Raw genomic sequence first — 24829 nt, 5'->3', positions numbered from 1 at the left:
GATGAAGCAAGAATCAAATCCTAAACTCTTGACCTTAATTTCACTGCATCCGTGCAATCCGTGGTCTTCGGTTCACACGTACACGCCCGTCAACTGAATCACACCATGGGTCACGGTGACATCGGTCTGCGTCACACTCCTGCGGTCTCCATTCTAAAACATTCGCAAGCATGAAGATCATCTTAAAAATTCTCAGAAAACGAGAATTAACGCGTAAATAAAATAACGCAAGTTTCCAAACTGACGTACAAACTCTTCTAGTGGCTGTATCAGGGCGATGCAATAATCAGTCCGTCCGGGATTCCGGGATTCCGGGATGAAATGAACGCAAAATCGAGGAAACGGCGCAATATCCCGATGCGCGTTCATTCGAAACCCTCTTCGATTCGCGCTGGAAGGTCTCATTTAGCAACAAACATCACTGCGAGAGAGCGCGCGGAACTACTTCGTGCGATTGCGATTTGGCCGGTCCGAGTAGTTTTCCGCAAAAATAAAAGAACAAAAAAAAAACACGCAAATTGCATCGCTAACGTTTTAAAAATCGAGCGTTTGTGGCCGCAACAATCGCAAAAGAGCAATCGCCGCGAAATCCTGTACGGACTGAATACGATTACAAATCGTGCAAAATCTATTAAAGTGCACCTATTACGGTTTTTCAAATATTCCCTTTCATGTAGCGTGTGATATACGTAGCTGTTTGCAAATATAAAAACATCTGCAAAGTTTCAAAAATCAAAGCGCACGACAAGCGGCGTTATCGACTCCCAAAAGAATGAACCGATTCTGAACAGCTGAATCGACTCGTTAGTGATTCCAGACTTTACTCCCTGTACTAACCTAGTTAGGTTTGTAACAAAAACCCCGCCTCCGGTCTTCATCGTCTGTCGCTAGACAGCGCTAGACCAATCAAGACAGACTGGGACGTCTGACCAATCAGAGCAGAGTATGCTCTCTGAAAGGAAGAGTTTAGAACGAATCATTTATAATGAATCATTTAACGAGTCGTTTGTGACACGGTGGGGGGGAGTTAATGTTGCAGTTTAAATTACGAGCACGTTAAAGTGTTTTTCGACCCCGGATGCGTGTAAATCTATCGCATGAGAGCTTTAAAGCAAAATTAGGCACGTTTCAAATCCATAATAGGTGCGCTTTAATAATTTAAATAAAGATATGATAGCAGACTCTGCTTCAAGAGCATCTTTTCACTTTGCAGTGTGACTTTGAATTGTAGGGGAAACACTACATGGAGTTTCCTGCTGATGCTCTGTTTAGGGGGGAAAAAAACTGCTATAGTGGCGATCTAACACCAGACGCTACAGTATACGGCCAAAAGTATGTGGACACCTGGTCATCACACCCATACAGTATGTGGTTCTTAGAAGAAATTACGTCGGAAGCACACAATCGTCGGCTATAGAATGTCTTCGTACGCCGTAGCATTACGATTTCCCTTCACCGGAACTACGACGCACAAACCTGCGCACAAAGCGAGCTCCGCGAAGACGTGACGTGTTAAGTGTTAATGTTGGAAGAAGGTAGGACTCGAGCGTCCTGCACACAGCCCTGACCTGGGCTCAACTGGAACTGGAGCGTCCTCAGCAGGTGAACGAACACAAATCCACACAGCCACGCCCGAAAATCTAGCGGAAAGCCTTCTCAGAAGAGAGCGGAGGAGGTTATTATAACAGGAAATGACGCGAGTGTGACGGTTAGGGGTGCGCAAACTTTTCGAGGTCCGAAAAGAGCCTGTTTTTTTTGGGGGGGGATGGAATTGGGGTTCAGTTACTTTTTGGTTTTCAGGCTTTTTTTATTATTATTATTATTATTCCCTGTAACATTTCGTAACCTTGATTACGCCACAAACGCTGACTCAGTTCTGATCATTACACTTCTGTGCTCTTTTCAGTTCATTTTTTTAATGCGGTACTGAACAACAACAAAAAAAAAAGACGATGTAAAAACAAAGAAATCTATAAAGAGCAGTGATAACAGCCATAAACTAAACAAAGTCGTACGTTTCTGCGACGACGTTTAGCTCGTGAAAAACGCTACGCGTCGGTAGTCTCAGGTCCACTCTGATGCAGTTTTTATAAGGGAAATTATTTTTGACAAAGTGTTTTGTTGCACTTGCTTTTTATTTTTTGGTCTAAAAAGCATATAACGGCCTGTTCTTTACTGACAAACATTTTTTTGTTTGGAAAACCAAAATGTTTCTTTTTTTGCCGCCATAAAAGCCTAAGATAATAAACATCCAAGACTAAACTAATATAAAAATGAGTGTATTGAAGATTTTTGCACGGTGCTGCTGTATGTAGAAATGTTTCATTATTATTTCTGAAGGCATTATCTTTGCTTTACAGTCTTTTGCACAGTACTGTACAGAGATGTGTGTGTGTGTGTGTGTGTGTGTGTGTGTGTGTATCGGGAAGGCAACAACAGCAGAAAATCGCTGTAGTAGGCAGTTTTTACGTCTGATGTAGGAGAATTGTTATTCATTTCTCAGACACTTCTATCCCAAGCTGAGCCGCTGAGGGTTAATCGTTTTGCTCAAACAATCCAAGCGGGTCAGTTCGGCGAACCCGGGATCCGAACCCGCAACCTTCAGATTAGCGATGCAGAGTCGTGACCTCTCGACCTCCGATCGGAGATCCGCTCTCGTCAATCGAGCGGCGAGATACGAAGCTCGCAGGATCACCTGAGAAAGTCCGCAGCGATAAACATCATGTGACACATTTACCTCGTTAATTCATCTTCAGGAAAATGGTCATCCCGGGCCGAGTCACTGCTGGTTCTGTTTATTTTTTTATTTTTTTTATTTGTTAGAAAATATCGCAGGGATTGGTTAAAAACAACCGTGGATTAGTCGGATGTTTTGGGATTGAAAACATTTCCACGCTCTCCTCCAGGACGCCGTTCAGACACCACTCTGAAAACTGGTGCACTCCGAAAACTGGTGCACTCCGAAAACTGGTGCACTCTGTAGTGACCAGGTTTTAGATGCAGCGTAGGGTTAGGGTTAGCTAACTAACTATTTTTTTAATTGTTTTTTCATTGCTATTTTTTTTTTTTTTTTTGCTGAAATGCACAATGAATTCATGGTATTACAGCACGTCTGGCTGAAACAGATAGACGTGTAATCATTTCCCTGTTTCAGAAAAATCACAAATTTTCATCACCACAGTTTTTCCCCTCTCTTTTTTTACGAGTGAGTCAAATGAAAACCTTATTATTATTATTATTATTATTATTATTATTAGTAGTAGTAGTAGTAGTAGTAATATTAGTAGTATTTTCATTATTATTATTATTAGTAGTAGTATTAGTAGTATTAGTATTATTATTATTAGTAGTATTTTCATTATTATTATTATTAGTAGTAGTAGTAGTAGTAGTAGTAGTAGTAGTAGTATTTTCATCATTATTAGTAGTAGTATTAGTAGTAGTAGTGGTAGTAGTATTTTTATTAGTAGTAGTAGTAGTATTATTATTATTACTAGTAGTAGTATTTTCACTATTATTAGTAGTAGTAGTATTATTAGTATTATTATTATTAGTAGTAGTAGTAGTATTTTCATTATTAGTAGTACTTTCATTATTATTATTAGTAGTAGCAATAGTATTATTAGTAGTAGTATTTTTATTATTAGTAGTAGCAGCAGTAGTAATAGTAGTAGTATTTTTATTATTAGTAGTAGTAATAGTATTATTATTAGTAGTATTTTTATTATTATTAGTAGCAGCAGTAGTAATAGTAGTGATAGTATTATTATTAGTAGTATTTTTATTATTATTAGTAGTAGCAGCAGTAGTAATAGTAGTAGTATTTTTATTATTAGTAGTAGCAGCAGTAGTAATAGAAGTATTAGTAGTAGTAGTAGTAATAGTATTATTATTAGTAGTATTTTTATTATTATTAGTAGTAGCAGCAGTAGTAATAGTAGTAGTATTTTTATTATTATTAGTAGCAGCAGTAGTAATAGTAGTATTAGTAGTAGTAGTAGTAATAGTATTATTATTAGTAGTATTTTTATTATTAGTAGTAGTAGTAATAGTATTATTATTAGTAGTATTTTTATTATTATTAGTAGCAGCAGTAGTAATAGTAGTATTATTAGTAGTAGTAGTAATAGTATTATTATTAGTAGTATTTTTATTATTAGTAGTAGTAATAGTATTATTATTAGTAGTATTTTTATTATTATTAGTAGCAGCAGTAGTAATAGTAGTAGTATTATTATTATTAGTAGTAATAGTATTATTATTAGTTGTATTTTATTATTAGTAGTAGTAGCAGTAGTAATAGTAGTATAAGTAGTAATTTTTTATTAGTAGTAATAGTAGTAATATTTTAATAAATAGTAATAATAATAAAAATACTACTACTACTACTACTACTACTACTACTAATAATAATAATAATAATAATAAAATATTTCATACAACAAATATATTTATTGTGATTCTTTTTTTTTATTAATAGAGTCTCAAAAAATCCCAAGTCTTGGATATACTTAAAATGACCATTTGCAAATTGCTGTGAATCACTTGGTCTGTGAATTTGTTTCAGACTAAATGTGCAAGCAGGTCAAGTAGCGGAGAGGTGGAAGTAAAAACAACGGATTTGAATAATATTTCATACAAACAGGTTTCAATTCAACTGAAAGCACAAAGCAGCTTCACAGAAATCCAGATGTAAAACTGACATCTATATTGACCAGGTTTAAGGTAGCGGTAGAAGAGGCTACAGAGAACATGGATCATTTGCATGTTTTTATATACATTTTTATATACATTACTAAAGATTGAATGTACGGTTTCTCTCATTTATGTCACACCTTTAAGTTTTTTATTTTTTTTATTAAGACTCGGCCTCGTCTCCGATGTGAGAATACGATGTGAAATTTCAGAAGTAGTGGTGAAGCTCTGTAACCACTCTCGAACCCCTCCAAAAGAAAAGAAGGAAAAGAAATACTCCCAGGACAAACAGAAGAACCAGAAGATCCAACAGACGTCATTTTTTTTTTTTTTTTTTTACCAGCATTCGTCTTTTATTTCTCAGGTTATAAATCCTCCCATTCTCCATAGTCTTTGTGTTGCTTCACCTTCAGCTGGTTAGAGTTTAAAGCCTCTGCAAATAGCTCAAAGTAAATGTATACAGTTCTTTCAGAAACACAGGGTTTTGTTCTTGAACCTCATTACAAATCAGAATTAGTGGTGTTTCTATAGCAATACTGAAATAATGGCACATCGGAATATGAATCTTTTCGTTTCTCCACAAAGACCTGGTTTTTCCCCCTCAAGTATAAATTTCTGCGTCCTGATGCTCATCTGTGAGTCTACACTGACACCTTGTGGTAAGGGAAAGGCTAAAAACTGATGGACTGATGGCTGATATGGATTTAAGTAGCCTGGAGATTATAAACTTTAAAACAGAATCTGCCACAAGGTGCTCAGTTAAAGATTTTAGACACATTACAGTGGGGGGGGGGGGGGGGGGGTTGTAAACGAAAGCAGACAATTTCAAAAAGCGATGGGTGAAAAAGAAAAAAGCATCTTGGACAAAATGAGGCCCATGAAGTTTAATTTGCATATTCATGAATATTTATAGATTTTTGCACTTTTGAAAATAAGGATAAAAGATCAAGATGTTATTCAGTCACTTCAGTCATACTGTGGACACTGAATAAAACATGACATTATTAAATTAGCATCATTTGTAGTTAAAATGCTTTAAATAACATCTGACTTTTGTTGTGGCCTCTGTATCAATTAGTCTCAGCGAAGGAGGCGTGGCCTCTCTAATGGTTAGTCTCAGTGAAGGAGGCGTGGCCTCTCTACTGGTTAGTCTCAGTGAAGGAGGCGTGGACTCTGTATTGGTTAGTCTGAGTAAAGGAGGCGTGGCCTCTGAATCAGTTAGTCTGAGTAAAGGAGGCGTGGCCTCTGAATCAGTTAGTCTGAGTAAAGGAGGCATGGCCTCTGAATCAGTTAGTCTGAGTAAAGGAGGCGTGGCCTCTGAATCGGTTAGTCTGAGTAAAGGAGGTGTGGCCTCTGTATCGGTTAGTCTGAGTAAAGGAGGCGTGGACTCTGTATCGGTTAGTCTGAGTAAAGGAGGCATGGCCTCTGTATTGGTTAGTCTGAGTAAAGGAGGCGTGGCCTCTGTATCGGTTAGTCTGAGTAAAGGAGGCGTGGACTGTATCGGTTAGTCTGAGTAAAGGAGGCGTGGACTCTGAATTGGTTAGTCTGAGTAAAGGAGGCATGGCCTCTGAATCGGTTAGTCTGAGTAAAGGAGGCGTGGCCTCTGTATCGGTTAGTCTGAGTAAAGGAGGCATGGCCTCTGAATCGGTTAGTCTGAGTAAAGGAGGCGTGGCCTCTGAATCGGTTAGTCTGAGTAAAGGAGGCATGGCCTCTGTATTGGTTAGTTTCAGTGAAGGAGGTGTGGCCTCTATCTGTTATTTTCAGTGAAGGTGGCATGGGCTCTCTCGGTTAGTCTCAGTGAAGGAGGCGTGGCCTCTGTATCAGTTAGTCTCAGTGGAGGAGGCGTGGCCTCTGCGTCTGACAGTCCCAATGATGGAGCAATGCGATTTTTTTTTTGTTGTTTAAAATTCAACTTAACCTTGTCGGATCTCATCTGTAAATCACATCCGACTGTATCATGTATCCTTTATGTCAGGAGGAGTAACGCACATTTTAATAATAAACAATATCCTGATCCGTGAAACCCAACAAACATCGTGAGCCTCACTGATAACGGCACGCTATAAAAGGAGGGAGCGTTCGTGCGTGACCATGGTAGCTGATGCGCTGCAGTGGCTGAGCTGCACTACTGGAAGATTTAGCACATAATGTGCATAGGAGGCGCTCTTTCACCATTTAGTTGCCAGCTCTTTGAGCTTCACCTTTTATGGAGTTTTGTGGGCGTGGCTAAATGTACAGTAAACGTGCAGTTCCAGAATATCAGTAAGAGTTTTATACAATTTTTTATACACAATATGAGCGACAAAAAAAAAAAAACCACACACACACACACACACACACACACATACTTCATGCCTGTGTGAAGATTCAGATTTATTTGAGGCGGACATGTATTTCATATCCATACAGATCTTTGAGATGAAAGGAAAGCAGGAGGACGTTTTAGTTTCATGGAGGACGGCCCACACCTCATCCTCAGAATAAAGATAACTGCGGAGATGAACTGGGTGAGTGTACTACGCACTACGTAAGATTTTCACAGTGTTCTGAGAGGAACCCAGCATGCAGGAAGTTGATTCTGGAGTAATATTGTTGGAATAATACGACGTGACTTGAGCAGCAGCTACGGCTCGACTACGCAAGGTAATTAAATTGGTTTATTATCGTTATCATCATGCAGATATTTGTAATTAAGCTCGAGGAGTAACTTTTAATCAAATGAAAGCAGGTTGATGTCAAAATACCGACCATTTCTGTTTGTGCTCTCGTTCAAAAACGATTTTTTTTTTTTTTTTAATATACCTTGGGGCATTAACGTAACGTTTAAAGTGTACAAGCTCGTTCATGAAAAAAAAAGAGGAAAAAAAAATGACTTTCGAATGATTTTCTGACGAATTTCAGAAAATCAGCATGGAATGTCGTGTAAGAATTAAAAACCAAAAAAATTTCTCCAGGATTTCTGCCATTTTTGATGAAAGCACATTTTTAGGCACGGGTGTAAAAATGGCAACGTTATTTAATATTATAAAATGTCTTTAATATTTGGCACATAATGGTGAGGAAAAGGCCACTAAATCTCAGCTACACAGTTTTTTTCCCTATGGAAAAGAAAAAAAGATTTCCATTGTGTAATTAAAAAAATAAAAATAAAAAAAAAAATCTAAAAATTAACTAAAAATAACTAAAAAAAAAAATAAAAATAAAAAAATCTCAGGGTGCAGCACAACCTGTCCCAAGCTCTTAGGATCATCTAGATCGCTCTCTTTCCTGAATTTTTTATTTTTTTTTTTAATCATAAAATGAAAAAAAAAAAAAAATGGATAAAGGTTATTTCACTTCCCAAGTTAGGCCATGCACGATGTAACTCAAAAAAGCAGTAGAAAAAATAAAAAAGGAAGCCCCATGAACGACCTTTGACCTCAAGACAAAATCGTGTTCGTGTTCATGTGCTGGTGGACAATTTAACTCGAATACGAAGAAATAAATATAATCGTACACGTATATACGAGGCTGCTGCCTTATTACAATGTGTGTGTGTGTGTGTGTGTGTGTGTGTGTGTGTGTGTGTGTGTGTGTACACGCTCAAGTACTTTAGGATCATTAGTTCAGCAGCCGGTCACGATGGATGACGAATTCAGAAGACTTTGGACCGTTTGCTTCCCAGAGAGCCGTGCTGCGAAGGAGAAGAGACAGAGCGGGGGGAAAAAAAGAGGAAATGAGAAACATAAAAAAGGAGAGAAGAAAAAGAGAAAATAAAGAGGGTGGAAATGTGCGAGAGGTGAAATTTCTTTCCTCTCTGACGCAAGTACTTTGAAATGAAAACGGTTGGAGGGAGTTTATGTACCGCGACTAGTTACATAAAACATTTCACTCCATTATTCCTCCATTATGAAAACTAATCCATGAGTAAATAATAATAAGTTTGTCTTTCGGACGCAGTGGCATTGAATCAGCTGCCGATCGTATGAGCACGTCACGTTATGTCCACATTCCAACCCTGCGATTTCGGCAGCCTCGGCGCACGACAAACGTTATGCAAATTAGGTTCGGCGACAAATGAAAACGATTGGCCCGATCCTCGGGCGTGTGTGTGTTACAGCTTTGGTTCAAAACTGTAATTAGTTTGCCAAATACTCGCTCATTGAAGCTAAAAATTCTGGACGGACGGTACACGCCCACAAGAAACACACTTAAAGAGACACAAGCAACTTGTCGCTCGTGTGAACGCGGATCACGACCATGAGTCTCGGCTCAGTAGCGATTCATTTTTAAAATGTATGATTATTTATTTTTGGCCCGTTTTGGTTAGGAAACGAAAGACAGCAGATCAAAACACAAAGAGCAAAGAAGTGTGTCAAAGAAATCATTGTGTGTGTGTGTGTGTGTGTGTGTGTGCGCACTCATACCGTGGCCTGTTTATAAAAATGAGGTGCCAGTTCCACCAGCCAGGACGATTCCACCGCAGTCACGTCTCGCATGTAGTACTTGGAGGTCTGAACCACCTCGTTAAAGACCACCCTGAAATGAAACACGAGACGTCCCGGTCACTGAAACGTCAACATAAAGCGGTGCAGCCGTTTAACCGAATCCAGAACTTTCCGTACCTCGGTTAAATCCCTGTCTGAGGTCCATTCTGACAATTAAAAAAAGTGGACACGCCCACGATAGCCATTTGTAGCGTCCTTCAAAAAGTGTTTACTTTAAAAGGACCCTTCAAAATGGCCGCTTTAGGACACTTTTTTAAAAAATGGTCTCTACAGTATGTGAGCTTAAACGTCCAATAAGAAACATTATCATATCAAGTCCTCGTACCGTCCAGCACGAGACATGAGGAGGGGTGCCAATACTTTAACCTCAGCGACATTACGTTCCGGTATTACCTAAAAAAAAAAAAAAAGTGGCCGAACGTTACATTTTCAATCAGGTCCTTCGGGTAAGGTCTACTACGCTGTTATGTTCCGGTCAGCTCCAGAAATATTGGCACCTTTTGTGTCTTTATAGTTAATTTGCTTAACCTCACACTGAAATGATGACAGAAATCTAACTCTGGATTGACGTACATTCATTCTAAGGAAAATAAAAGTCCACGTGTAGAACCTCCATTTGCCATTTGGCTTCACCAGAGAAGACTCGGCGCAAAAATGTGTTCCACAAAGTACTAAAAATCCAGAAACGTATGTAAAAACATATTTACAAAAGAACAGGAATCCGTACGGATTCAAGGTGGCGTACCATTTCGGAGGCTTCTCTCCGTAAAGCACAGAGTTGGGATGAATGTGAAGCTCCCGGTCATCCCGTAAAGTCCTGAGTGTGGACAGAACATGAAAAGTATAACACAAGTATAATTTATCCCACGGCGCAACTGAATACTGGATCCTGATTGGTCAGAAGGTGTTGATTCATTTGAATACCTTATTAGTTAATTAGTAACGGCTCAATCACAGCGACGTGTACGACTTGTTTTACGTAAGAAGACGTTTATTTATTTAACGTTTACGGAAGGAGTCTCCAGTGTCGGTGAGTAAAGCTGAAACTAAGTTTTCTCTCTTAGAACTAACTTGTTTTGCGAATTGTCCCCAACATTAAATGTAACTATAAAAGGATAAAAAGTACAATAGTCATTCTTTAATAAATTTTTTTTTTTTAAATTAAAAACTGTTATTTTGGCATATTGCTGAGGTACTGTAGTACTAAAACACTTCGTGGTGTGCTGTTAGAGGAAAATAATCACCTTCAGGCGGTAACAGTAACTCACCACGTCATCGCCGATTATTTTCCTCCAACGGCGTGTTTTATTCCTCAATAAACAACTCAAACGGCATTCTAGACCTGCCTCAATAATGATAGGAAAGCGTACCATCAGCACACGGTTAGGGCACGTGAAGAGAAACGTCTCACCTGTAGGATCCGGAGTGATGCAAGCGCGCCGCGTTAGCAAAGAATCCCGACACGATGCACCTCAGAATCACGTCTGGGTCGCCTGAAACACAACAAAGAGCAAAATACGAACGGACGTACCGACAAAAACCTTTCAAACGAGCGGAAAAAAGTAACAAAAACACGATCCGGACATTTCATTTCGAGTTTTGAGACAGTAAAGCTCCTTAAACAGAGCTTAAGACTCTGTCGTATGCTGCGAATTCACCACGAGATAGTGGGTGTGGCTTAGTTTGATTGACAAGCTGTTGTAGTAGTTGTCGTCTCTGTCTGACTCAAAAATTTGTTTATTTTTTCCCCCGATTTTTTTTAATCGTACCAAGAAAGCAGCCTTAATCTGTTTCATCGTCAGGAATGAACTCAGACCTTCGCTGGAGGTTCGAGGAACCTTGAACTTGTTCAGCAGGCGACGGAGCTGCTCTCGGACCGTCACGGCACGCAGCAGACCCTTATAGTTCAGGAAGTGCTCCTGACACCACTGAGAGCTCTTCTGATGCTGCAGGGGACAAAAACAAAAGGATCTGCAGGAAGGATCGACGTCATAACTCCGATACGCACGAGTACAGAAGACGCAGGTGAAGAACGCGAAGCGTCTCACAACGGGCGATTTACTGACCTTCACGAAAGCCTCGTAGACATTCAGCATGGTCAGATGATCGCCTTCGGCCACAGCGAACTTCCTGTGCTCGCGCGCCTGCCGATCCGAAACAACGGAAGGTATCGTTTCTATAGCAACGGCTCATTCATAAGGAGAAACCTGCTATTTAACATGTATGGAAGGAGTCTCCGGTGTCAGCGCTTTGTTAAACCTAAACCATTTGTGAGTCGAAAGAGTCGACTCTATTTGTTCAGACGAACCAAATGATCCGATTCATTAAAAAACTTCTTTCTTTCTTTTTTTTTTTTTTAAAAGCCGGAATTTACGACGTGTTCATGATAATCTGCAAAACCGTCATCCCAGGCTGTGCTAAACCGGATAAGACAGGAGAAAAGACGGACTCACGGCGGCTTTCTTCTGATTGGACGGCACGGCGAACACGTTCTGGATCTGCATCATGGCGGCGATGGTGATGATCTCTTTGGAGCAGCCGAAGTTCCCCGACTCGAGCAGCATCTTGGCGAACATGGGGCTGAGGGGGAACTCGGCCATGTGGACCCCCGTGGGCTCCGTCAGACGCCCGTACTGATCCAGACCTAAACCGGGACGTCACGATCATCAGCACGCAAAAAAATCATCAGACTTCAAATATTCAGCTTTTCCAGGGATTGTTTTCTACATGATTTATGGTTTAAAAAAAGAAATCAGAGGACAATTCCACAGGCTTTACATGAGCCATTAAGCCTTTTACAAAATCACTCATCAGGATCGATGAAAGCATCTTACCCCCGAGAGCGAAGAGCAGCTCCAACGCCTGCACCATGGTCTGCGCCGGCGGCGGCTGAAATAGAGAACGGAATGAAAACGCGCTAAAATAAATCATGCAGTTCTAGGAAAATAATCAGCAAGGAAGTGCAGCGGTATAGGATAAACACAAGTTACAGCTTCTATTCGTATCGATATGTCGTCGCATGCTGCACTCACGGACAGGAAGCTGAAGCGCAGAACGTTATCGATGCCCAGAGCTTTGAGCTGGAGGATAACCGGAGCCAAATTACTGCGCTGCATCTCGGGCACGGTGCTCTCCGGAAGCTTCTCGAAGTCTTCCTCTGAATAAACGACAGCGGTTTAGGAAAAAGCGCGCGGTGGAACAAATCTAAGGTCTGCGGCGACGTGTACGGCGTGACCCACCCGTGTAAAGCCGGAAACATTTCCCGGGCCGGTTACGTCCGCCTCTTCCCGCTCTCTGAGACGCCGAGGCTTTGGAGATGGGCGTCACCACAAGAGACTCGATGGCTGTGAGGGGGTTGTAGCAGCGCAGCTTGACAAACGCGCAGTCGAGCACAAACACGATGCCGTTGATGGTGATGGACGTCTCGGCGATGTTCGTGGCGACCACCACCTATATCACACAATATCAAATTTACTACACTGCAAACCTTGTTTTTACTTTGCCATTGTCTCAGACGACGTTATTGTTGGCATACGTGGAGACTCATATTATCTGGGACACCATTTAATAATAATCGATATATACTGAAGCGTATAATCAAACGCATATATTCAAAAATAAATATTATTATTATTATTATTATGAACCTTATCTCATTACAATTACAACATATAATCCCTATATATATATATATATAATAATCTGTTGTAAATATCTTCTAGAAATTACAAAAGCTCGTCCAGAGAAAAATAATAATAATAATAATAATATGAAAAAATAACATGAGCACAATTAGCAATCAACGGGGTCCAAGCACCATAGCGTTCATAAGGTTTTGGCTATAATTCAGAAACGTCTTAATGTATATAAAAATGCAATAAAAAAATGTTATTTTAAAGGCCGCCATTTGGCCAATTTAGGTGCCATCAATTGTGTTTTCAAAAAGTAATTTAAAAAAATTAAAAAACGATATACAAACCGCTTGTCTGATTATGAAATACGTTTCCACGTGGCCGACATTTTTGTCCAGAATTTGTGTCTCATCCCTAATAAATATATTTATATAGACACTGTTAACTATATACTTGTCTAAATGTTAGCATACATTGCTAGATTTTACTCCACATTAATCATCTCAAAGTATTCTCCTTTCACCACGACAGCAAGCGAGCCTCTTTCGGGTAAGAAATCCGAGTCAAGACGAGAGACATTACTAACGAGAGGTGAACGAATGAAAGGGGGCGGAGCTTCTGGTGGCGGGTCAGTTAACATCGGAGAGTTCAAATGGATTTCCGGGAATAATTTGGAGAAGTTCAAAACTGAATTCTGTAGTCTACACTGGGGTATTTTAAAGACTGTATTGTGGTCAAAAAAACAAAAATAAAATCACTTAAACTTTAAAAAATAAATAAATAAAACCCCGAGTTCCTCGTGATCACGGCTCGGTCAGGGACGAGTCCTGGGATTCTTTATTTTTTATTTCTGTAACTCATTATGGCTGGAAATTTAAAAAAAAAAAAAAGTGCACTTTCACCTTTCGGACAGTAGGTGGCAACCTTTCGAACACTTTCAGCTGCTCGGAGTAAGGAAGGCCCGCGTACATGGGAAGGACACGCAGATGTTTCTTCAAGCCGTGGCGAGACAGAGAGCGAGCCTGGTCCTGCAGCATGGACACCACCTTCTCCACCTCGTCCTACACACACACACACACACACACACACACACACACACACACACCAATGGTAGCGGAATTATGTAGAGTGTAGAGTAAGGGTGATCAATTCAGGCAGTATTATAAATGAAAGCAAATCGTCTTAATGTAACACAATTCAACCACGTGGAACCGATGTACGCATTACACGAGTACAGTACACACACACACACACACACACACACACACACACACACACACACACACCTGTCCAGTGAGGAACGCCAGAACATCTCCGTCTTCCTCGGCTTCGTGAATCTTCAGCACGGTTTCCACCGTGGCCTTTACATAATCTGGAACCGGACTACACACACACACACACACACACACACACACACACACACAGGTCCCGCTAACAGTGAGATGCTGAGATCAGAATCTGACCGTGATGAAGGTTAGAAGATATGAGATTAGTCTCAAGGATCTAGAATACATTCACGTGATCAAAACGATGAAGAAGATGCGATCCCTTGCCATGTCGTGAGTGCAAAAGTTTTCACACCCTTTGAAACGTTAGGTAGAATTTTTTTTTCCCCCCCTACACCACATCTTTGTAAATTTACGCCATTAAACAGGGACTAACTGAGGCACATTTTCAGCTAGATAAATTATTTAGGATGAAAACTTTTAATAACTGCACAGCTTATGTAATATTTACTCTTAAGTGTTCTAACAGGGTTTTAAAAAGCAAAGGGGGAAAAAAAAAAATATTAAGCTTGATCGATGCGTAGAGGTGCAATAACGGAGGTACATGGGGGTGTTTTGGGGTTTTTTTGTGCCCATTAACCGAAGACAAGTTACTTAATTTAACATCAAAACTCAGTTCATGATTTAAGGGGAAGAATAAGACCATGAAGCAGCACCTGACTGTGTAGAAAACCTCCACAGGGAACGTGCGGCCCTCGACCGTCAGGATCCCACACGTGTCCTTGCTCGGGTCTCCCGTTTCATTCAGGTTGAAAAAGTCGTGAAATTTCTAGAAGGATAAACAAACAAACAAAAAACAGAAAAAATAAATAACATTCTGTTATAACAAAGAAAAAACAACAAACCATAGAAATTATTCCTTGGAATGAAATTCCCATCTAACCCTGATGAAAGGGTGAAGGGGAACGTGCTCGTGATGCAATTTCCTTCAGAGTCCGTAAAACCAGTACAACGTATAGTTAAAAGACGGGCGGTCCTCCTACCTCCATATTCCCAGATATAACCAGATGTTCAGCAGAGATGCGGACCAGACCAGAGGTTCTCAACCTTTTACGAGCTCTGGACCCCTAACATACTTCGAACAATCCACAAGGACCCCCTCACTCCACAATGATTACACGCTATATATTTAACAGCGTCATTTCTATACGTTACTTTATTTTATTAACATTTAACGTGAATAATATTAACATCGGACATTTAAAAATTCAATCAAAACATTTATTTATTTAATTTACATCTTATTGTTGGTGTGACATTTAATTTGTTTATTTTTAGCCGTCAATGCGGCACTCGAACTCGCCTACCGCTCATTACAATTTCATCCGTAATAACCAGATTTTAAAACATATCTTCAATTGTTCTTACGTTTGATGGGCGTGCATCCCTAGGTAAATATAAATATTGCTCGAGAGCTTGTCTGTATCAACATCATAAGCTAATATGTCTTCCTTTGTGAGGATTGACCAGTCTTGTATTACTGTACTGGCGTTGCTATCAGTGAAATGCCCGACATTTATCGTCATAGCGACAGGTATATGATCAGCCGTTGCTGCCCCGTATAAAGCACTCATACCCTCCAGTCAAGCACGTGCATCAGCCGTGACGGAACCGTTCCGGGCCTCACTTATATAAGTGTAACTATCTACAAGCAGAAGCACTTCACTTGACAATATGTAATTCCTATCTACACAAAATAGCCACGCCCCCTGGTGAAAAATATCGTAAAGTAAAAGTAGAGTAATAGTACCGCCGGAGAAAGGTAACATAGTAACGTAAAGTAACATAAAAGCATAGCAGAGTAACCAACTGATGTTGAGCAATGTCTAATCACGTAAAAGAAGCAACGTAGCATGACGCAACCTAGCACAGAGTAATGTAACGTAGCGTAAAGTAAGAAAGAAAGGTTGCGAAGGTTGCGTTGTTTTGTTCTGGAAAGATGATAGCCTTCACATGTCTTCCTTTAAACCACATAAATAATATTTTTTTTTTAAAAAAAAGAAGAATATCCGGATTATTTTAATGATATTGCCGTATAACTCGACTTAAATTGATGAAGCACTGAACTACCTTGGCATCCAGTGTAGCGGACGCGACGATTAATCGCAGGTCCCTCCTCTTCCTCTGAATCTGAACGAGAGAGAGAGAGAGAGTGAGAGTGAGAGAGCGAGAGAGAGCGCGAGAGAGAGAGAGAAAAAGAGAGAGAGAAAGAGAGATAGAGCGAGAGAGAGAGAGAGAGCGAGAGGGAGAGAGAGAGCGAGAGAGAGAGAGAAAGAGAGGGAGAGATAGAGGGAGAGATAGAGAGAGAGAGAGAGAGTGAGAGAGAGAGAGAGCGAGAGAGAGAGTGAGAGAGAGATAGAGAGAGAGAGAGAGAGAGAGAGAAAGAGAGATAGAGGGAGAGATAGAGAGAGAGAGAGATAGAGAGAGAGGGAGAGCGAGAGAGAGAGCGAGAGAGAAAGTGTGAGAGAGAGAGAGAGAGAGAGAGAGAGAGACAGACAATGCGAGAAAATGAAAGCAGTAAAACATCAGCAGGTGCTTTTTAACACTTGATCTGTTCTGCACAGTTTATGCTCAAAGAAGTCCAACTCTTAACCGTTGTTGTTGTTGTTGTTGTTGTTGTGATTAGACAGTTAAGACCGTCATTGTGTAATTTATTTGGCGGTAAAAATGGTGGAAACACAGGACCGTTTAGCTGAGAATCACCGGCTCCGAGCTCGTGAAAAGGTACAAAGGACAGAGGACGAGAGAAATGACAGAAACAGAGAGAGAGAGGACTAAAAATAAAACCCGTGCTGGAGGGAGCGGGACGGGCGAGTCACCTTCTTCAGAAGGCCGATGGCGATGTCGGTGTAGAGAGTCCTCTCATGGGCCTCGTCCAACATGAGGACACTGTGGGGTCAGACACACACACACACACACACACACACACACACATCAGCTCACTGTGTCCAAAAGCACTAAACAGTACTTTTAGTTAGATTTGACTGCTGAGAAGATTTATCTTTAAACGAAGCCTGACCTGTACTTTTTGAGCAGCGGGTCAGCCATCATCTCCCTGACCAGCATCCCATCTGTGAGGAACTGCAACACGAAAGAATAAAGCAGATAAAAGGTGAGTTTAGGTCGAAGGTTAAACTGATCATAGAGAATACGTAGCATAAAGCAGAATCAAAGTATCCATGCAACGGAATTTCGAGTAACAGCAACGTAAATAAAGTAAAGCAATGTAAAAGTCTGCGTGAGAAAGCAATGTAAGGTCATTTAAAGTAATGTAAAGCGACGTAAAAGTCAAATAGCAGTAACATGAAGTAATGGAAAGCAATGGTAAATGCTGAGAAACAAAGTATTGCGAGGTAATGTAAAGTAGCGTCAAAGTATTGTAAAAGAACGTAAAGCACCAAAAAAAAAAAAGTAGAGTAACAGTAACGATGTAAAGCAACGTGAAAGTTAGAATAACACGGAAATGCAATGTAAATCAACGTAAAGGTCAAAGTAACGACGCATTATAAAGTGACGTTTTAGCAACAAAGTCATGTAAAGTAATATCATGTACAGCAACATAAATTAGAGTAACAAAGTACTATCAAGCAATGCAAAGTACAGTAATGTAAAGCAACGTTAAAGTTTCAGTTACAAAGTAATGCAATGTAAAGCAACGTTGAGCTACAAAGTAAAGTAATGTAAAGCAACGTAAAAGTTTGAGTTACAAAGTGATGTAATGTAAAGCAATGTGAAAGTAATGTAAAGCAACGCTGAGTTACATTTACATTTACATTTATTCACTTAGCAGACGCTTTTATCCAAAGCGACTTACAAATGAGAACGATACAAGCAAGAGTTACAAAGTAACGTAATGTAAGGCAATGTAAAAGTAATGTAAAGCAATGTAAAAATTTGAGTTACAAAGTAACGTAATGTAAAGCAATGTAAAAGTAATGTAAAGCAATGTAAAAGTAATGTAAAGCAATGTAAAAATTTGAGTTACAAAGTAACGTAATGTAAAGCAATGTAAAAGTAATGTAAAGCAATGTAAAGCAATGTAAAAATTTGAGTTACAAAGTAATGTAAAGCAATGTAAAAGTAATGTAAAGCAATGTAAAAATTTGAGTTACAAAGTAATGTAAAGCAATGTAAAAGTAATGTAAAGCAATGTAAAAATTTGAGTTACAAAGTAACATAATGTAAAGCAATGTAAAAGTAATGTAAAGCAATGTATAAGTAATGTAAAGCAATGTAAAAATTTGAGCTACAAAGTAACGTAATGTAAAGCAATGTAAAAGTAATGTAAAGCAATGTAAAACAATGTAAAAATTTGAGTTACAAAGTAATGTAAAGCAATGTAAAAATTTGAGTTACAAAGTAACGTAATGTAAAGCGATGTAAAACAATGTAAAAATTTGAGTTACAAAGTAATGTAAAGCAATGTAAAAGTAATGTAAACCAATGTAAAAATTTGAGTTACAAAGTAAAGTAATGTAAAGCAACAGAAAAAGTAGAGGAAGACATTAACAAAAAGTAATGTAATGTAAAGCAACAGAAAATAGAATAACGAAGTACCAAAAAGCAATGCAAAGCAATGTAAAGCAATGTAAAGTAATGTAAGGTAATGTAAAGAAATGTAAAAGTACAAGCAACAAAGCATTGTAAAGTAAATGTAAAAGTTTGAGTTACAAAGTAACGTAATGTAAAGCAACAGAAACCAGAGTAAGAAAGTAAAAACAAAAGGAATGTAAACTGATGCAACAATGTAAATTAGTGTGAAAACCGAATAAGAGAGTAACATAGCAGAGTAACATAATGCAATGTAGTAACATGTAAAAATGGAGTTCTCATGATAACCGGAGGTATGGATGGACCTTTGTACCTTTATACGGGTTGCGTGAGGGTCTGAGCAATCGTCAAATCGGATGGTGTATCCCACCTCGTGCCCCAAAAACGCTCCACGTTCCTCTGCTACCCGAGTGGCCACCTAAACACACACGAAGTACCAGAACTTTTCACATCGGTGACCAGAACTGAGAGTTTTTCCATCGACAACCAATACTGTACTGTATCTGCTTTCGGTACAAAGAGACACAGAACCAGAATTTTTACTACAGGTACCAGAACTGTGCTTTTTCCACTGGTTATCAGTTTTGTACCAAAAGGTTCTGGTTGTGTGGTTACTGATATCTGCTTTAGGTACCAAGAAAGGCATGAATAAGATGTTATAGTATTCGGGGGCGGGGCTAATTATTTAAATAATGTCACATAACATGAAACTCAAAAACACAAACTGGGCATTACTTTTTAAAATATTGTTCTAGATTTTAGATATTTTGTTTTTTTTTTATGATAAATGTTTCAACATTGTGGATATAAAACTGATTTTTTTTTTTTATATATATATATATCATTCGCGTTCTTTTTCTTTTTTAATCTTTTAACATTTCAAATCCAGTGGAAACATCTGGACTGCATCTGTGTGCATGTGTGGCGCTCTGAATGTATTTTTACCACGTCTACGATTGTAAATTAAATCACAACAATATATAGCGATACACACCGATGTAGCAGCTACTCTCCGAGGCTGAGTCACGCCGATTACCTTCCCCTCTGCGGCCCATCCGGCCTCCAGGAGGTACTGAAACACACACACACACACACACACACACACACATATTTTCAACACACTGGTCCAATGCACACAGCCTGACACTGCAAAACTGAGCTCAAAGCAATCAGCGCTCTACAACAGGGCGAGAGAAAAGTCAAAAAGTGCACGAAGGCACATTTTCCTTCATCACGTCAGCACATTACACACAAAATAAGCAATCATAAGTCAGGCCATGTTCAGAGAGCAGAAGAAGGAAGAGATTTTAATGGAGTTTACCTGAGGAATCTGTGTGCTCTTCCCCGAGCCGGTCTCGCCCAGGATCACTACGGTCTGAAAGCTTTCCACCATGTACAGGATGTTGTTCCTGTGCTGTGGGTTCGACATCAAGAGCGAAAAGACGTCTTCACATAACAACGTTATGAGGAATGACATTTTCCCCCCAACACTGGCCTGTGCAACACTAATACATCACACACAGCTGCAGTATGCAAACGGATATGCAAATGAGCCATCTAACTAAGCTCTAAAATTTGTTTACTGTGATCATCTAAGATGAGAGGTCACATAATTCAGCTCATGCAGATAACTTGCAGAGATAATTAATAAATAAATAAATAAATAAATAAATAAATAAATACATCCGAGCAGAACTTGGATTGATTTAACGTAATTAAAGTAAGGGTCAGAGTAAAAGGGTCAACATAATGTAATGTAAAGTCATGCAAATCAGCGTGAACAAATTAACTAAGCAATGTTAAGTTATTTCAACGGCATTAAAGCAAAGTAAGAAATGAATGTAAAGTAAAGCAATGTAAAAGTTAGAGTAACAAAGTCATGTAAAGTCATGTAAAGCAATGTAAAAGTTAGATAACAGTCATGTTAAAATAATGAAGTTAGAGTAACAAAGTCATGTAAAGCAATGTAAAAGTTAGACAAAGGCATGTAAAGTAATGTAAAAATTAGATGAAGTCATGTAAAGTCATGTAAAAATTAGAGTAACAGTCATGTAAAGTCATGTAAAAGTTAGATAAAGTCATATAATGTGAAAGTTTAATAAAGTCATGTAAAGTAATGTAAAAGTCAGGGTAACAAAGTCATGTAAAGCAATGTAAAGCAATGTAAAAGTTAGACAAAGGCATGTAAAGTAATGTAAAAGTTAGATGAAGTCATGTAAAGTAATGTAAAAATTAGAGTAACAGTCATGTAAAGTAATGTAAAAGTTAGACAAAGTCATATAATGTGAAAGTTTAATAAAGTCATGTAAAGTAATGTAAAAGTTAGATGAAGTCATGTAAAGTCATGTAAAAATTAGAGTAACAGTCATGTAGAGTAATGTAAAGGTTAGACAAAGTCATATAATGTGAAAGTTTAATAAAGTCATGTAAAGTAATGTAAAAGTCAGGGTAACAAAGTCATGTAAAGCAATGTAAAGCAATGTAAAAGTTAGATGAAGTTATGTAATGTAAAAGTTTGATAAAGTCATGTTAAAGTAATGTAAAAGTTAGATGAAGTCATGTAATGTAAAAGTTTGATAAAGTCATGTTAAAGTAATGTAAAAGTTAGATAAAGTCATATAATGTGAAAGTTTAATAAAGTCATGTAAAGTAATGTAAAAGTCAGGGTAACAAAGTCATGTAAAGCAATGTAAAGCAATGTAAAAGTTAGATAAAGTCATGTTAAAGTAATGTAAAAGTTAGATGAAGTCATGTAATGTAAAAGTTTGATAAAGTCATGTTAAAGTAATGTAAAAGTTAGAGTTACAAAGTCATGTGAAGACTTTACAAGAAATGAAAAAGCAGAGGAACACATTAACGTAAAGTACTGTAAAGCAAAGTAAAGCAACATAATAGAGTAACAAAGTAATACAAATGAACGTCAACTAATGCAACAGAGTAAAATAGAGTAAAAGAGATTTAATAGCAGAGTAGCATAGCGTAATTTAGTGTAAATTACAGCAGTTATGATCAACGGTGGGTATAGACGGACACCTTAACCATGCATAACAAAAAATAAATTAACTCTTAGCAAATACAAACATCTTAAATCTAAGCAAATCTCTATAATATTAATAATATCAACATTATTTTATTGCACTTACTTGCTAATAATTTAACTTCCAGCATTTATTATTTAAATTATTTGAAATAATTTGATAAGATTCATAGGAATGCTTAAAACTAGTATATTGTAAAAAAAGAAAAAGAAAAAAAGTAGATATGTGGGTCAAACAATCTGATAATCACTGTACACTCATCATTTCAAACGAAGTTCAAGATGCTTTACTTGTTAAAATAACTTCTGGAAATATAAATAGAATATAACCACAAGCAGTGATTAAGGGGTCCAAGCACTGCGCGATAGCAAAAAATTGGTGGGAAGACTTTTGTGACCGGGCCGAATTAGTGTGCCAAATTTTGTATTTAAAAAATTTAAAAAATTAAATAAAAAAAGTGTGTGTACGTTCCCATAGCAACAACTCCCATGGCACGTGGACCCCTAAACACAGTATTATTCCATGTCGATGGTTCAGCCCCGTTCCGATCCTTTGCCTGTTTACCATCATAGCTAAGCTTGAGTTACTTCAGTACCTTAAAGACGGGAAGCTTCTGCCTCTGTTTCTCCACAGACAGGGAACTGTGAGGGTTGTATATGACAGCGGTGCTGCTCAGCTCCGTGTTCAGCTCCCTCTCCTCACACACTCCCGGCGCCTCGGCCCCTGTATTTATACACGCACGCGAACACTCAGAAATTAACATTTCACTCAACCTCGTGTATGCAGTATTATAAAGCAGAAGATAAAGAGGGGAAAAAAGAGAAGATTACAAGGAAGAAATTAAAATAAAAACAGAAGGAATCGACCGAACGAGGCTTTCTCGCTCACGGAGGCCTCGCTTTAAAGTAACATGATATGGCTGCAACACGGATTTAATCTTAATGTTAATTACACCACAACGCTGATTCTGGACTCTGATTGGTCAGAAGGTGCCGATTCATTTCTTAGAACAGCAGCTCTGACAGTAGCGCAGGTGTATATTCATGCGCTCGTTCTGATACGTTATCATATCTATATTAACAGCTCTTTCACCGGGACTTGTACGGCAGACACTCAAATAATAATAATAAACAGATTTTTTTTTTTAAAGTGTAATCGTTGATATGGTGACATTTTCTGTAACAAGATGCGTTTTTTTTTTTTTTTTACATTTATAGAAGGAGTCTCCAGTGTTAGTGTTTTGTAGAAAGAGAGTGAAAACAGCACCTAACTTCCACAATATTAAACGTAACTAAAAAGTACAACGTCGTTGTTTAATAGATAAAAATTGGAACCGCTGTTAAATTGCTGCGGTGTGATTTAATAAAATCGATTCAGTTTGATTTGTGTAGCGCTTTTAACGGCGGACGTTGTCTCAAAGCGGCTTTACAGAAACATATAAACACAGGATGGAGATTTTAAGTGTGTGAATTTATCCCTATTGAGCGAGCCGGTGGAGACGGTGGTGAGGAAAAACCCCCTGAGATGATACGAGTAAGAAACCTTGAGAGGAACCAGACTCAGAAGGGAACCCGTCCTCATCTGGGGGACGACGGATAGTGTGAAAATAAAAGAAAGTTCATTATGGTGTTTATATGAATTCTGTGTGTTGAACTAGTACAGTGTTCAGCAAAGGAGACCCGAGTGTAAAACTGTACGCGGTAATCGAAGTCCCAAGGACATCGCAGCAACCGCAGCGAGAACGTCCATGTGGAATCGAGGTCCAAAAACCATTTCCATGGTACTTCAAGCTTCACCGTCCTCAACGATCTCCAGGCTGCACCGCTTGGGGTCGTCCACAGTGGCAGATTGTAGCCTCCAGTAGATGAGAGCGCCATCCAGAGGTAGGGTTGAATAAAACACTTCAGGACAAGCCGTTATAGGAAAATAACGAACTTCGGGGTGGTAACAGTAACTCACTGCTTCATCACTCCCCGTCATTAATATTATGTTTTGCATCCTAGACAAAATTTATTGTACTTCTACAAAGAAAACCTCTTCTTACACTATTGACTATTACACTATCTTAAAAGACCGATTTTTGGGCTCGTATGAGCCGAAGGAGTCACGGAAGCATCAGCTGGAATATTGAGAAGCACCCAAAAAAAAGAAGGAAAGAAAATCAAGAAGAAGAAGAAGAAGAAGAAGATGACATTATGCTTTACACATTGCATCATTAGTACAAAATCTTTCTATCATGGTGTGTTGGGATTTTTAGAATTATCAGGTGTATGGAGCGGATTAAAGCTTAAATGTTTCTAAAGAAACACAACCATGAGGCAGAGGGTAACGCGCAGCATTATACCACCACCACCACCACCACCACCCTGCTTCAGTGGAGACGGATGTTCGGGTTCCAGCTAATTATAGCACCTTGAGGCCAAAAAAAAACATTTTTTATTTCCGTCTCATCGAACCAAAGAATATTTTCCTGCATGACTCCAGGTCTGATCAAAAGGAGCTGTGTTGTCTTTTAAGGTGTCTAATCTTTTCGAAACGCAATAATCGTGTAATATCTCTCAGGGGGTGAGTCAGTGTCTCTCTGATAGGGTAGAAAAGAACATAGAGAAGTGTCCAGATGTGCACAGAGACCCAAACGAGGGAGTGTAATTATACTGAAATGCACATCTGGAATTATACTTGATGAAAAAAATATTGTATAAGAAAGAGAATGACGGGTAAGGGTGTCTGATGACTGACTGACTGACACACACACACACACACACACACACACACACACACACACGATCAGATCAGAGCTGCTGTAAAAACACACTAATTCTTTAGTATGAAATGAAAACAGAAATCTAACACACTTCTACACTCTCACCTTCACTAACACTAACTCTCTCTCTCTCGCGCGCGCGCACGCGCACACGCACACACGCACACACACACACACACACACACACACACACACACACACGATGTAATGAAATGAAAGCTGTGAGCTGCACAGGGATTATAATCGGTAGAATCTGTAATCTTACCGGGTTTCCAGAATTTCATGATGGAGTGGGGCGCCGCCATCTTGAAAACCTACGTCATTTACTCGGGCAAAACTTTAAAAAGCCAAGCGCCACCAGGGGGAGACAGGGGAC

The 24829-nt window shown here is 38.9% G+C and overlaps 1 protein-coding gene across 1 annotated transcript; it reads right to left on the bottom strand.

The window, feature by feature from the left end:
* Positions 1 to 7059: 7059 nt before the first annotated feature.
* Positions 7060 to 24763, bottom strand: dhx35 (DEAH-box helicase 35). Its single transcript, XM_053643554.1, has 21 exons — positions 24719 to 24763; positions 22285 to 22412; positions 19973 to 20065; positions 19646 to 19723; positions 18965 to 19069; positions 17120 to 17181; positions 16920 to 16989; positions 16171 to 16230; positions 14757 to 14869; positions 14101 to 14197; positions 13717 to 13875; positions 12422 to 12632; positions 12215 to 12339; positions 12017 to 12071; positions 11636 to 11826; positions 11249 to 11326; positions 10999 to 11128; positions 10594 to 10675; positions 9928 to 9999; positions 9102 to 9213; positions 7060 to 8368 (listed from the first exon to the last, which is right to left on the bottom strand). The coding sequence occupies exons 1-21, from the start codon at positions 24756 to 24758 to the stop codon at positions 8330 to 8332; spliced, it is 2100 nt and encodes a 699-aa protein (XP_053499529.1). The 5' UTR covers positions 24759 to 24763; the 3' UTR covers positions 7060 to 8329.
* Between the last annotated feature and the right edge of the window lie 66 nt (positions 24764 to 24829).

This window comes from Ictalurus furcatus, chromosome 15 (genome assembly GCF_023375685.1).
Source record: "Ictalurus furcatus strain D&B chromosome 15, Billie_1.0, whole genome shotgun sequence".
Lineage (NCBI taxonomy): Eukaryota > Metazoa > Chordata > Actinopteri > Siluriformes > Ictaluridae > Ictalurus > Ictalurus furcatus.
Note: the sequence above shows the minus strand (reverse complement) of the source record. Positions and strands in the feature narration are given on the sequence as shown.